The 12,134-nt window shown below is 42.0% G+C and overlaps 1 gene segment (V, D, J or C); it reads right to left on the bottom strand.

Moving 5' to 3' along the window:
* Window positions 1–11,718, bottom strand: part of LOC136336050 (T-cell receptor alpha chain constant-like) — a 503,949-nt gene extending 492,231 nt beyond the window's left edge. Inside the window, 2 exon segments of the C gene segment in view lie at window positions 11,329–11,406; window positions 11,619–11,718. Coding sequence covers window positions 11,329–11,406; window positions 11,619–11,667 — 127 coding nt within the window.
* Window positions 11,719–12,134: the final 416 nt, after the last annotated feature.

The following is a 12,134-nucleotide window of genomic DNA, read 5'->3' as shown; positions in this document are numbered from 1 at the left end:
ACTTTCCTCACAGAGTGTGTCACCGACAGCATACCTTGCAATCACGCTGAACTGGGATAAAAGGTTTACGTCTGTTGACTCATCCAAAGCGAGAGAAAAGAATGGTGCTGCATTTATATCCTTCACTTGTGTTGCCTCAATTTTATTTGCCATTGTGATGGTACAATCATGAACAGTTCTTGCCGACAAAGGCATGTCTTTTATTCATTTGATCATCTTGTCTTTATCCAAAAAGTCATCAAAAAGTTCATTGGCAACATCAAGCATGAATGTTTTGGCCTATTCCCATGTGTGAATGGCTTTCTGTTTCTCACAATTGCTAAAGCACCAGCAAAGCTAGCTGAATTCCAGTCACCTTGTTGGGTCCAAACACGGAGTTGCTGCTGACTAGCTTGCACTCTGCACAGTAGTTCTTGACATGCTTTCTTTCTGCTGTCCCCTGCTGGATATTTTGATGCAAATGTAGTATGGCATGTGTCGAAGTGCCACTTTATATTTGACTGTTTCATTGATGCAATTTTATCATTGCATATTAGACACACTGCAGAACCTGCTCTCTTCAAAAGGAAAATTCCTCTGTCTATTCATGCTAAAAAGTACAATACTCCTCATCTTTTTTTCTTTTAGCCATCTTCTTCATCAAAAGGGTTTCTGCAATTAGCTAGCTCAGTGGTCCCCAACCCCCAGGCCATGGGCTGGTACCAGTCCGTGGGCCATTTGGTACCAGTCCGCAGAGAAAGAATAAATAACTTACATTATTTCCATTTTATTTATATTTGAGTCTGAACAATGTTTTATTTTTGAAAAAATGACCAGATTCCCTCTGTTACATCCATCTAAGACTCACTCTTGATGCTTGTCTCGGTCACGTGGTACATTTATCCATTCCACTCTAAAGGCTAGTCCGTGAAAATATTTTCTGACATTAAACCGGTCTGTGGCCCAAAAAAGGTTGGGGACCACTGAGCTAGCTGACTACTTGATTAAAAGGAGGAAGTTTACTTCCTGACCTCACAATGACCCGTGTACATTATACATTATTCAATAAAAATTTGGTGTTGTCCCGGAGGACAGCTGTGATTGGCTCTAGCCACCCGCAACCATGAACATGAGCGGTAGGAAATGAATGGATTGTAATACATGAGAATGGTTTATATTTTTAACGTTATTATTTTTTTTTATTAAAGATTTGTCTGTGAGCCAGATGCAGCCATCAAAAGAGCCACATTTGGCTTGTGAGCCATAGGTTCCCGACCCCTGCACTAGAGTCTTCATGTTAGTAACATCCTCCTTTTAATCATTGAGATTTTTAAAATTTCCCTTCCTTTCTTCTTTTCTTCCTTCTTTTCTTCCTTCTTTCCTTCCTTCCTTCCTTCCTTCCTTCCTTCCTTCCTTCCTTCCTTCCTTCCTTCCTTCCTTCCTTTTTTCCTTCCTTCCTTCCTTCCTTCCTTCCTTCCTTCCTTCCTTCCTTCCTTTTTTCTTTTCCTCCCTCTATCTCTTCCCGCTTTTTTTTGTAAAGCTTTTTATTATATATATATATATTATATATATTATATTATATATATATATATTTATTCATTTTAGAAAGGAGAGAGAAAGAGAGAGAGAAAGAGAGAAGGGTGGAGGAGCAGGAACATCAATTCCCATATGTGCCTTGACCAGGCAAGCTCAGGGTTTTGATCTGGTTACCTGAGCATTCCAGATCAATACTTTATGTTGGGGACCAAATAAGCCAACAGGGTATTTTGAAGTTTAGATATTTTGGAGTCAGAGATGTTGGGCCCAACCTCCCACCTCACCTGCCTAATTAAGTAACAAAGGGCTGTGCTTCAGTACTCAACCTGTTGGCCCATGTTCCCCAGGAGGATTGGAAGCTAGTTACTTCTTTGTTTAAAAGGTAAGATGGTGGGGGTTTTTCTGCACCTGGTGGTTTTCCTGTGTTGCCTTGGAAATGTGATTAATTTGCTAATAGCTCACATCATCCAGTAAATAAAGATGAATGTCCTTCTGGGGGCAGCCATGTTTTGCAGCTCAAACAATAGTGACTGTTGGCAAGGAGCCGTGGCTTTCTTCCAAGCCCATCTTGTATATATTTTTAAGTCTCTGTATATCTTTAATTTAATTTTGTACCATTTTCTGCTTGAGACTCTGAAATAGACTTATCACATGGGACTCAGCAGTTAGCACACAAGGTGGGGCTGGAGAAAGGGAAAGTGAAGGTAACAAAACTCCCCAGAGGTGTGCATGCAAAGGAAGTAAAACTTTTAAAAAATAAAGCTTTTAGCCCTGGCTGGTTGGCTCAGTGGTAGAGCATCGGCCTGGCATGCAGGAGTCCTGGGTTCAATTCCCAGCCAGGGCACACAGGAGAAGCTCCCATCTGCTTCTCTACCCCTCTCCCTCTCCTTCCTCTCTCTCTCTTCCCCTCCCGCAGCCAAGGCTCCATTGGAGCCAAGTTGGCCCGGGCGCTGAGGATGGCTCTATGGCCTCTGCCTCAGGTGCTAGAATGGCTCTGGTTGCAACAGAGCAAAGCCCCAGATGGGCAGAGCATCGTCCCCTGGTAGGCATGCCAGGTGGATCCTGGTCAGACACATGTGGGAGTCTGTCTGACTGCCTTCCCGTTTCCAGCTTTGGAAAAATACAAAAAGAAATAAAGCTTTTAAGTAGAGTTTTGGGGGAAAGTATAATAATAAAGTAATATGGGAGTAAAAACTATGGGACTGCTAGGATAAAAATAAGAGAACTTTTTGTAGAAATGTTTCCATATGAGGACAAATCGTTATCTGAAGAGTATCAGGGTGACCCGGAAATGGAGGGATGTGAATGTGAGAACAACTTGGAGTCTGAGGATGACTTGGGGGATAAAAATTTTGCGGCTATGGCTGCCTTAACTGCAGGGCCTCTGCCACTCTTGGCTCTTTCTTACGCTCAACCCTCTGATCCTCTGTACCCTTATCAGGATGATTCCAGAGTCTCTAGCTCAAATTCTGGGAAATACCTGCTCCAACAATCTATAGAGCAGGCTTGAAATATAGGGGAAACAATAAATGGCTTTACCTGTTTTTCTGTTGTAGAAAGGACAATACGGGAAGACTAGTGCGAGAGCATGAACCTGAGCATTTTAAAACTCTGAAAGAACTTAAACTTGCTTGTACTCAGTATGGGCCTACTGCCCCTTTTACACTTGGTTTATTAGATACTATTTGTGCAAAGGCTCTTCCACCAAATGACTAGAAGGTGATTGCTCTTGCCTGTCTCTCCGGGTGTGATTATTTGCTGTGGAAGTTAGACTTTTATGAAAAGGTCATTGAGCAGGATGAAAAAAATCAGTGAGAGCAGGTTGCTGTTACTGCAGATATGTTAACTGGAGGACAATATGCCCCTATAGCAGCCCAATTAGAGTATCAACTAATTACTTATGAAATGATTAATCAGATAGCCACACAGGCATGGAAATACTACAGGGGCCAAAATGGAAGAATTTAGTAAACTTAGACAAGGCACAGATGAGTGATTTTAAGAATTTGTTTCATGGCTAATTCAAGCAGTCAAAATAATAGTAGAGGATAAAAAGGTAGGAAAGATTCTAATAAAGCAGTTAGTGTATGAGAATGCTAATTCAGCTTGTCAGGCCACACTTCAGCCTCACTGCAAGAAGGAAGATATAGAGGACTATATCAGAATATGCGCCAATGTTGGGATTTCATACATGCAAGGTCTTGTGTTTTCCACAGGCCTTAAGGCGAGGATTCCAGGATATTTTGATAAAAGGCAAAACAAATGATAAAAGAAAGTTCAGGAAAGTACTGCTGCTTATGGACCTTGTTTCCAATGAGGGAGTGTGGGACATTTTGCTAAAAGTTTTCTACTCCAGCCCTGGCCATTTGGCTCAGCGGTAGAGCGTCGGCCTGGCGTGTGGGGGACCTGGGTTCGATTCCCGGCCAGGGCACATAGGAGAAGCGCCCATTTGCTTCTCCACACCCCCCCTCCTTCCTCTCTGTCTCTCTCTTCCCCTCCCGCAGCCAAGGCTCCATTGGAGCAAAGATGGCCCGGGCGCTGGGGATGGGTCCTTGGCCTCTGCCCCAGGCGCTAGAGTGGCTCTGGTCTCGGCAGAGCGACGCCCCGGAGGGGGAGAGCATCGCCCCTGGTGGGCGTGCCAGGTGAATCCCGGTTGGGCGCATGTGGGAGTCTGTCTGACTGTCTCTCCCCGTTTCCAGCTTCAGGAAAAAAAAAAAAGTTTTCTACTCCCTCTGGATTCCAGTCTCAGCCTCCCCTTCAAGGACAGCCAGCTCCTAAAATTCCAGACCTCTGCCAACCCTGTAGGAGAGGGAAACATTGGGCAAATGAATGTAAGTCTAAATATACTGCCAAAGGGCAGGTAATTCAGGGAAACAGACAACAGGGCCCTCCCCGGCCCCATCAAACAATAGGGGCAATGTTGGTGTTTCCTCACCAAACTGATTCCAGCAGGCCAAACATTGCCCAACTATCCTGGGCAAGAGCAGGCAGCACAGGACTGGATCTCAGTCCCACCTCCCAGTTTGTATTAACTCCAGAGATGGGACCTCAAGCAATACCCCCTGGAATTTTTGGACTACTTCCCAGTAACACAGTAGGACTCTTATTAGGTAGAAGTAGTTTAAATATGAGAGATTTTGTTGTTCTCCCTGGAGTAATATATTTGGATTGTACAGGGGAAATTAAAGGAATTTAGTTACTATCTCTCCTGACATGAAAATTGCTCAATTAATCCTTTTACCTCTTTTAAGACAAGGCCAAACCCTGCAAAAGGAGTCCTGAGGAAATCAAAGATTTGGCTCCACTGATGCTGCCTATTGGATTAAAAAATAGGTCAGGAATGCCCTGAAATGGAACTAACAATACAAGGGTGTAAATTTAAAGGACTTTTAGATACTGGGGCTGATGTATCTGTTATTGCTAAGCTACATTGGCCTCCTTCCTGGCCCACTCATGCAGCAGCCACAGAATTACAAGGTATATGGCAGAGTAAATCTCCTCCACAAAGCTCTAGTTTTTTTCAATGGGAAGATAAAAAAGGTCATACTGGACTTTTTCAGCCTTATGTGCTCTCTGAATTGCCAGTTAATTTGTGGGGTAGAGATGTTTTGAAAAATATGGGAGCATTGTTTGTCAGTCCTAATAACTTAGTCAGTGCCCAAATGCTTAATCAGGCATTTTTGCTCACTAAGGGATTAGGGAAAAAACAGTGGGTAATTCTCATTCCCATAGAAGTGGCACCCAATACCAGAAGGTGTGGATTAGAATATCACAATTTAGCATAGGGGTCTTGGTAGCTCCTGCTACCCTAATAATGCATTGTGCAGACCCAATTACTTGGAAATCAGATAATCCTGTATGGGTAGACCAATGGCCCCTTTCTCAGGAGAAGCTTAAGGCAGCTGCTCAATTAGTACAAAAGCAGTTACAGCTTGGGCACATTGAACCTTTTAATAGCCCATGGAATACATCTGTATTTGTTATGAAAAAGAAATAAAAAACTGGAGGTTATTACAGTATTAGAGAGCAATAAATAAGACTATGGAAATTATGGGTCCTCTCTAGCCAGGACTCCCTTCTCCTACTGCCATTCCATGAGATTTTCACCTTGTTATTATTGACTTGAAGGATTGCTTTCTTACCATTTCTTTAAGCCCTCACGATTGCAAGCATTTTGCATTCAGTGTTCCTTCACTTAATTTCCAGGCTTCCATGGAGCAATACCAGTAGAGACTTTTGCCTCAAGGTATGGCTAACAGTCCTACCTTGTGCCAAAGATATGTTGCTCAAGTTATCTCCCCAATACAAAAGCAGCACCCTAAAGCATACATAATTCATTATATGGATAATATTCTTATTGCTCATCCAGATAAAGACACTGTGCTGACCATTTTGCAACAATTAGAATATTATTTGAAAGAATCAGGACTTTATGTAGCTCCTGAAAAGGTACAGCAATCTTTGCCTTTCTCTTATTTAGGACAAAGTATTGAAGGACAACAAATTCATCCACAAAAATTAGAAATCAGGATGGATCATTTGCAAACTTTAAATGATTTCCATAAATTATTAGGAGATATTAACTGGCTTAGACTTTCCTTGAAATTAACTACAGGGGAACTGAAGCCACTTTTTGATATTCTTAGAGGCTCAGCTGAACTAGCTTCTCCTTGGCTACTTACAGCTGTGGAACAACAAGCTTTACAGCTTGTAGCAAAGGCCTTGCAGCAAGCACAAGTAAAATGCATAAATCCTAAAGAATCAATTGCTTTACTTATTTGTCCTTCGAGTTACACTCCAACGGGACCATTGTGGCAAGCTTCAGGTCCTATTGAATGGATTCATTTAGCTGTTACTCCTAAGAAAGTTTTATCTCCTTATTTTGATCTTGTTGCCTCCTTGATTATCAAGGGGTGTAGGTGACTTTTACAGCTTATAGGTTTTGAGCCTCAAATTATTGTTGTTCCTTTTTCAAAAGATCAACAACAATGGCTCTGAGAAACTTCCACAAAATAGTGAATCGCTTTTGCAAATTTTACAAGCCAAATTGATTCTCACTACCCAGCTGATAAAATAGTTCAATTTTAATTAATTACTACATTTGTCTTTCCTCAGACAATTGTTTAGGAGTCCATTCCTGAAGCACCTACAGTCTTTATTGATGGGCCCAGCTCAGGAATAGCAGGCTTAATAATCGATGGACAAGTTTATACTGAAACAGTCACCTTAAAATCAGCTCAAAGAGAAGAATTTCATGCCATTATCATGGCTTTTCAGCTTTTTACTTATGGTTGTTTTCACTATAGAGACTGCTGTCTTAGGGACAACTGCTGATGAGGAACTATTTCAGCAATTTCTCCTTCTTCAAAGACTTGTATGTCAACATAGAGCTCCATGTTTTATAGGACATATTTGAGCTCACTCCATGCTCCCTGGAGCTTTAGCACATGAGAATGCCCTTATTGATTAAGCTACTCAAGAGAAAATTATTGGAGCAACCATGACAGGTCAAGCAATCCAGTCTCATAATGAATACATCACCAGAATGCTACAGCCCTGCATAAACAGTTTCAACTTTCTCAGGAGGCAGCACAATAGATTTTTAAATCCTGTCCAAAGCATCTTATACTACAATCTGTCACTTTGTTTGGAGTTAACCCTTGAGGACTCCTACCAAAACAACTTTGGCAAATGGATGTTACTCATATACTTTTATTTGGCAAACAGTCCTTTGTCCACTTTACAATGGATACTTATTTTGGATTTATAGTAGCCTCTGCCAGAACAGGAGAGGCTGCTAAGCATGTTATAGTTCATTGTTTGTATGCATTTTCTATTATAGGACTTCCTAAACTGATTAAAACTGACAATGCTCCTGCATATGTAGGAAAAGCATTTATTACATTTTGTCAGACTTTTGGACTTACCTAAAGATGGGAATTCCTTACAATCCCCAGGGTCAAGGCATTGTAGAGCATGCACATCAAACACTTAAGAATCAAATAGAAAAAATAAAAAAGGGGAAATTATACCCTTGAATGCCTGAAAATCTTCCTTATCATGCTCTTTTTACTTTAGGTTTTTTGAATACTGATGTACGGGGTTTTTCAGCAGCTGAGAGACTCTGGAATCCTACCAGAAAAACCTTCCCTGAAGTGTGATGGAGGGACCCGCTCACAAGAATCTGGTAACAGACAGACCCTGTTCTCTTTTGGGGCTGAGGATATGTGTGTGTGTTTTTCTAGGTCTGCTGAACCTCCTCGGTGGGTTCCTGAACAATTGGTGAGACACCATGACCCTGACTGAGCGATTCATTTCACAAAAACAATTGTATAAGTCTTATTTTACTATACTCTCATCCCTTTCTGTGTCAAAACTGCTATCCAGCTAATAATGCTGTTTTGTCTTTTTCTAGTCAGCTCCAGATATACAGAAAAAGTTTATATAGGCAGATGAGGACCCTCAACCCCTCAGCGAGATCTTTGGAGCATGGCTTTTAAGGTTTATAATAACCAAGAGAGGAACAGAAAAAGGCAGACAGAGCCCAAAGAGATCAGGCAAAATACCAGCTTTTGGCATAAGCCCTTAAAGACTCCAATGCCCCTAAGGGGCCTCATAAGCCTTCATCAGGGCCCTGCTTCAAGAGTAGAAAGGAAGGTCATTGGGCTAAAGCCTGCCTGGCTTCTAGGCCCCTACCAGAACCATGCTTTTGCTGTAAGAAAAAGGGACACTGCAAGGTAGGCTGCCCCCTTGCTCCTCCAAGGGAGGGTTCAGTCTCTTCCAGCCCTACTCCAGGCACCTGTGACCTAACCTTGCCCAGCCTGCTGGGACTTGCCACTGAAGGCTAAAGGTGCCCAGAGCCATTGGCCCCATCTCACGTCACTGTGGATGAGCCTAGGGTATTTCTTCCAAGTAGCAGGTAAGCTAATCTCATTTCTTATAAACACGAGGACCACTTACAATGCCTTGCCTGAATATTCAGGTTTTAACTCATCTCTTGAAGATCTCTGTTGTGGGTATTGATAGTCTTATTTTCTGCTGCTTTGTTCAATATATAGTGTCTCCTTTATTCCTGCTGCCTCAATGCCCCATGCCTATTTTAGGCTGGGACCTATTCCTAATTTAGAGCTCTCTTTGCCAATGTCTGTCACAAATTTACCTTTGCCACCTAGCATAGTGTATCCCAAGGTTCTCCTCACCACCTCCTGGCTGCAAAGTTCCAGGGAAAAGCCCCATGAGTTCATCTCTCCAGTTTAAAGAAAACAAAAGCTCTATCTCCATACATGCTGGAGGTGGCTCTTCCAGTCTACCTGAATCATTGCCAGCTAAAAGCAGTGGTCATTGGGACTTGGACTCTAGCTGCAAATTGTGAAAATGTGACCACATCTCCAGTGCCATGTGGAATTTTCCTGAATGTGTGCGACTCCTGCTCCTTGGGACAGTTCTCAGACTGAAGTGGGGTTGGGTTGCATTTACAAATAATGTGAAGCAGTAATGGTGTCAACATGGACTTGGTGAAAGTACATTAACATGTTAAGGACGTTTAAGACTGTAAGAATTTTATTTTGGATTCTGCTGTATTAGTTAAGAATTTGCTTGAGCCTGACCAGGTAGTGGTGCAGTGTATAGAGTGTCAGACTGGGATGCAGAAGGACCCAGGTTCAAGACCCCAAGGTCGCCAGCTTGAGCGAGGGCTCATCTGGCTTTAGCAAAGCTCACCAGTTTGGACCCAAGGTCACTGGCTCGAGCAAGGGGTTAGTCGGTCTGCTGAAGGCCCACAGTCAAGGCACATATGAGAAAGCAATCAATAAACAACTAAGGTGTCGCAACGAAAAACTGATAATTAATGCTTCTCATCTCTCTCCGTTCTGTCTGTCTATCCCTATCCCTCTCTCTGACTCTCTCTCTCTGTCTCAAAAAAAAAAAAAATAAATTTGCTTGATAATCTAATAGGCTTTAATCACTTCATTGTATTAAGACACTTATTATGGTGTTTGTTAACATTGGCTATTTTAATTTTGTTGTTTATTTTATATTTTTCCAGTCTGCTTCCAAATCGGAACATGTGAATTCAGATAAGTATGAATCACAGCACACGAATTGAAGTTTAAAAATTATGAAAGGGGATCTGTTGGGGACCAACAGGGTATTTTGCAGGACAGAGGTGGGGGTTTGGGCCCCCCACCAGCCTAATTAAGTTAACAAAGGGCTGGACTTTTCTGCTCATTCTGCCCACCTATGTTCCTTGGAAGGATTGGAAGCTAGTTACTTCTTTGTTTAAAAGGTAAGATGGTGGGGTTTTTTCTGCACCTGGTGGTTTTCTTGTGTTGCCTTGGAAACGTGATTGATTTGCTAATAGCCCATGTAGTCCAATAATAAAAGACGGATGTCTTTCTGTGGGTGGCCATGTTTTGTGGCTTGAACAGTAGTTACTGTTGGCAAGGAGCCATGGCTTCCTCGCTAACCCATCATGTATATATTTTTAAGTCTCTATCTATCTTTAATTTCATACCATTTCCCACTCGAGACCCTGGAATAGACTCATCGCGTAGGATACGACAATTTTATCCACTGTGCCACCACAGGTCAGGCCCTCCTTTCTTTTTAGAGAAAGATAGACAGAAGGAGAGACAGAAAAAGAGACAGAGAGACGAGAAGCATAAACTTATAGTTGTGGCACTTTAGTTGTTCATTGGTTGCTTCTCATACATGCTTTGACAGGAGGAGGGGGCAGGGCTTTAGCTGAGCCAGTGATTTTTTTGCTCAAACCAGAAACCTTAGAGTCATGTCTCTGATCCCATGCTCAAGCCAGTGACCTGTGCTTAAGCTGTAGAGCCCACTCTCAGGCTGCAGACCTCAGGGTTTTGAACCTGTGTCCTCAGCATCCCAAGGTGACATTCTATTCATTGTGCCACCACCTGGTCAGGCTTATCTTCTTCATTCAAACCAAAGGCTCTTACAACCTGAAGGTCACCCACCACTATGAGATTGAAGTAAGAAGCACACAAGTTTTAGTTTATCTTTGTGGTTTACAATTATACATTTGAGTTTTCATATAGCTTTACAAAGCCACAGTTTGTCATTGCTTTTGTCCACATTTGATTTTCCTTTACAAATGTTGCTTTTGACTTATAGTAAATTCAGGATCACTACCAGATCACACCTTTGAAAGGACTCCTTCACCAGCTTCAGCAGTTCTAATCCTTATAGTAAATTTCTTATTTTACATCACTCATGGTGATACTGCTTCTCTGATTGTACCCTGACACCACACCTAAGAGAAAAGAGCTAAAGAAATAATTTTCATGACTATTCCAGGAAACAAGATTCAGATATGGGATGTGAGCATCTTTTTAAGCCTGTGAATATATTAGAAGGAAGTTACAGTGGACACCTGTTTCCAAATGACAGAGAAGGAGGTTTTACCTAGAATTAAATCTTCTGATGCAGACCACAGATATAGCAATCATGGTCACTGACATTTTGTGTCTGGGATCTGCAGGTGTGCATTTCAGCTTGAGTTCTGCAGCTGGAAGACTCTTGTTGAGCTCTGGGGTTTTTGTTTAGCTTTTGCCATCACTTTACACACTGTGTATTCCCAGAGAACACAGAAGTATTTTGCTGAATCTTGCAGGTATAAGGGTGAAATGGTGAAGCTGATGGATTTAGCTGCTTTCTGAAAGTCTACAGAATAGCGTCCATTCTTTGCATTTGATTCAGAAGAATGCTGATAAATAAGGAAAGTGATCTCTCCACTTGTAAGCTGCTTATACCACAAAATATAGTATAAGCCCCAACTTGTTTCATACTGACATTTAAAGGTGACTGCTGTCCCCTCTTGCATGAATATAGCTGAGTGTTCTTGAGTAACTTTCTGGGCCACGCTGGATCCTGTGGGAAAAATCAGAAAATAGAATGATGTACTGAAAAAAATATTCTAAGAATTAGACGAATTTAGGATTCATGGACAAAGCAAATTGAAATCATAACCTGCTTGCTGTGCCCCACTCCTTCCTTCCTCTCAAGTCCATGTGAAGTAGCACACACCCGTGTGCCGTCCTGTCACCCTGAACATTCCTACCCGTGTTTGGAACCATCCCTACCAGAGGAGGTGAAGGCCACGAATACCCACAGCAGGCTGGAGAGCGGCATGTGGCACGGATTCCCTGCACTGATGTGTCTAGTTCTGCCTCAAGCTGAGAGTTTGGTGGCTCTGAGTGTCTGCAGCACGTGTATACATAGTCCCTGGGTTCTGATGCCACTTCCCTAAACAGGAAATAGGGTTTCTTTTGTTAGTCGAGCACACAAACTATGCACAGATGAGAAAAGAGCTTGGCTCATTCCAAACCTTTATTTTGTCCACTTGATTTTTGCTGGTAATTAACTTAGGCAGTACATAAAAAGGGGCATGGAAACAGCAATTAGTACTACAGGTTGGAGTTCAGAAGAACTGAAGATTGAACCAGTTAACATATATTGATAATTTCAGAAGAATAATTTTGGGGGCCATTTAAAATAGAATTTATTATGAGCAGTGAACCTTTCTTGTAATCTACTTACTCGTCATTTATTTAGTCTGTACTAACTTTTCTCCAACAAGAATCCAATGAACTAAAACA

Source organism: Saccopteryx bilineata, chromosome 4 (assembly GCF_036850765.1).
Source record: "Saccopteryx bilineata isolate mSacBil1 chromosome 4, mSacBil1_pri_phased_curated, whole genome shotgun sequence".
NCBI lineage: Eukaryota > Metazoa > Chordata > Mammalia > Chiroptera > Emballonuridae > Saccopteryx > Saccopteryx bilineata.
The sequence above is the reverse complement of the archived record's forward strand: the minus strand, read 5'-3'. Positions and strand labels throughout refer to the sequence as shown.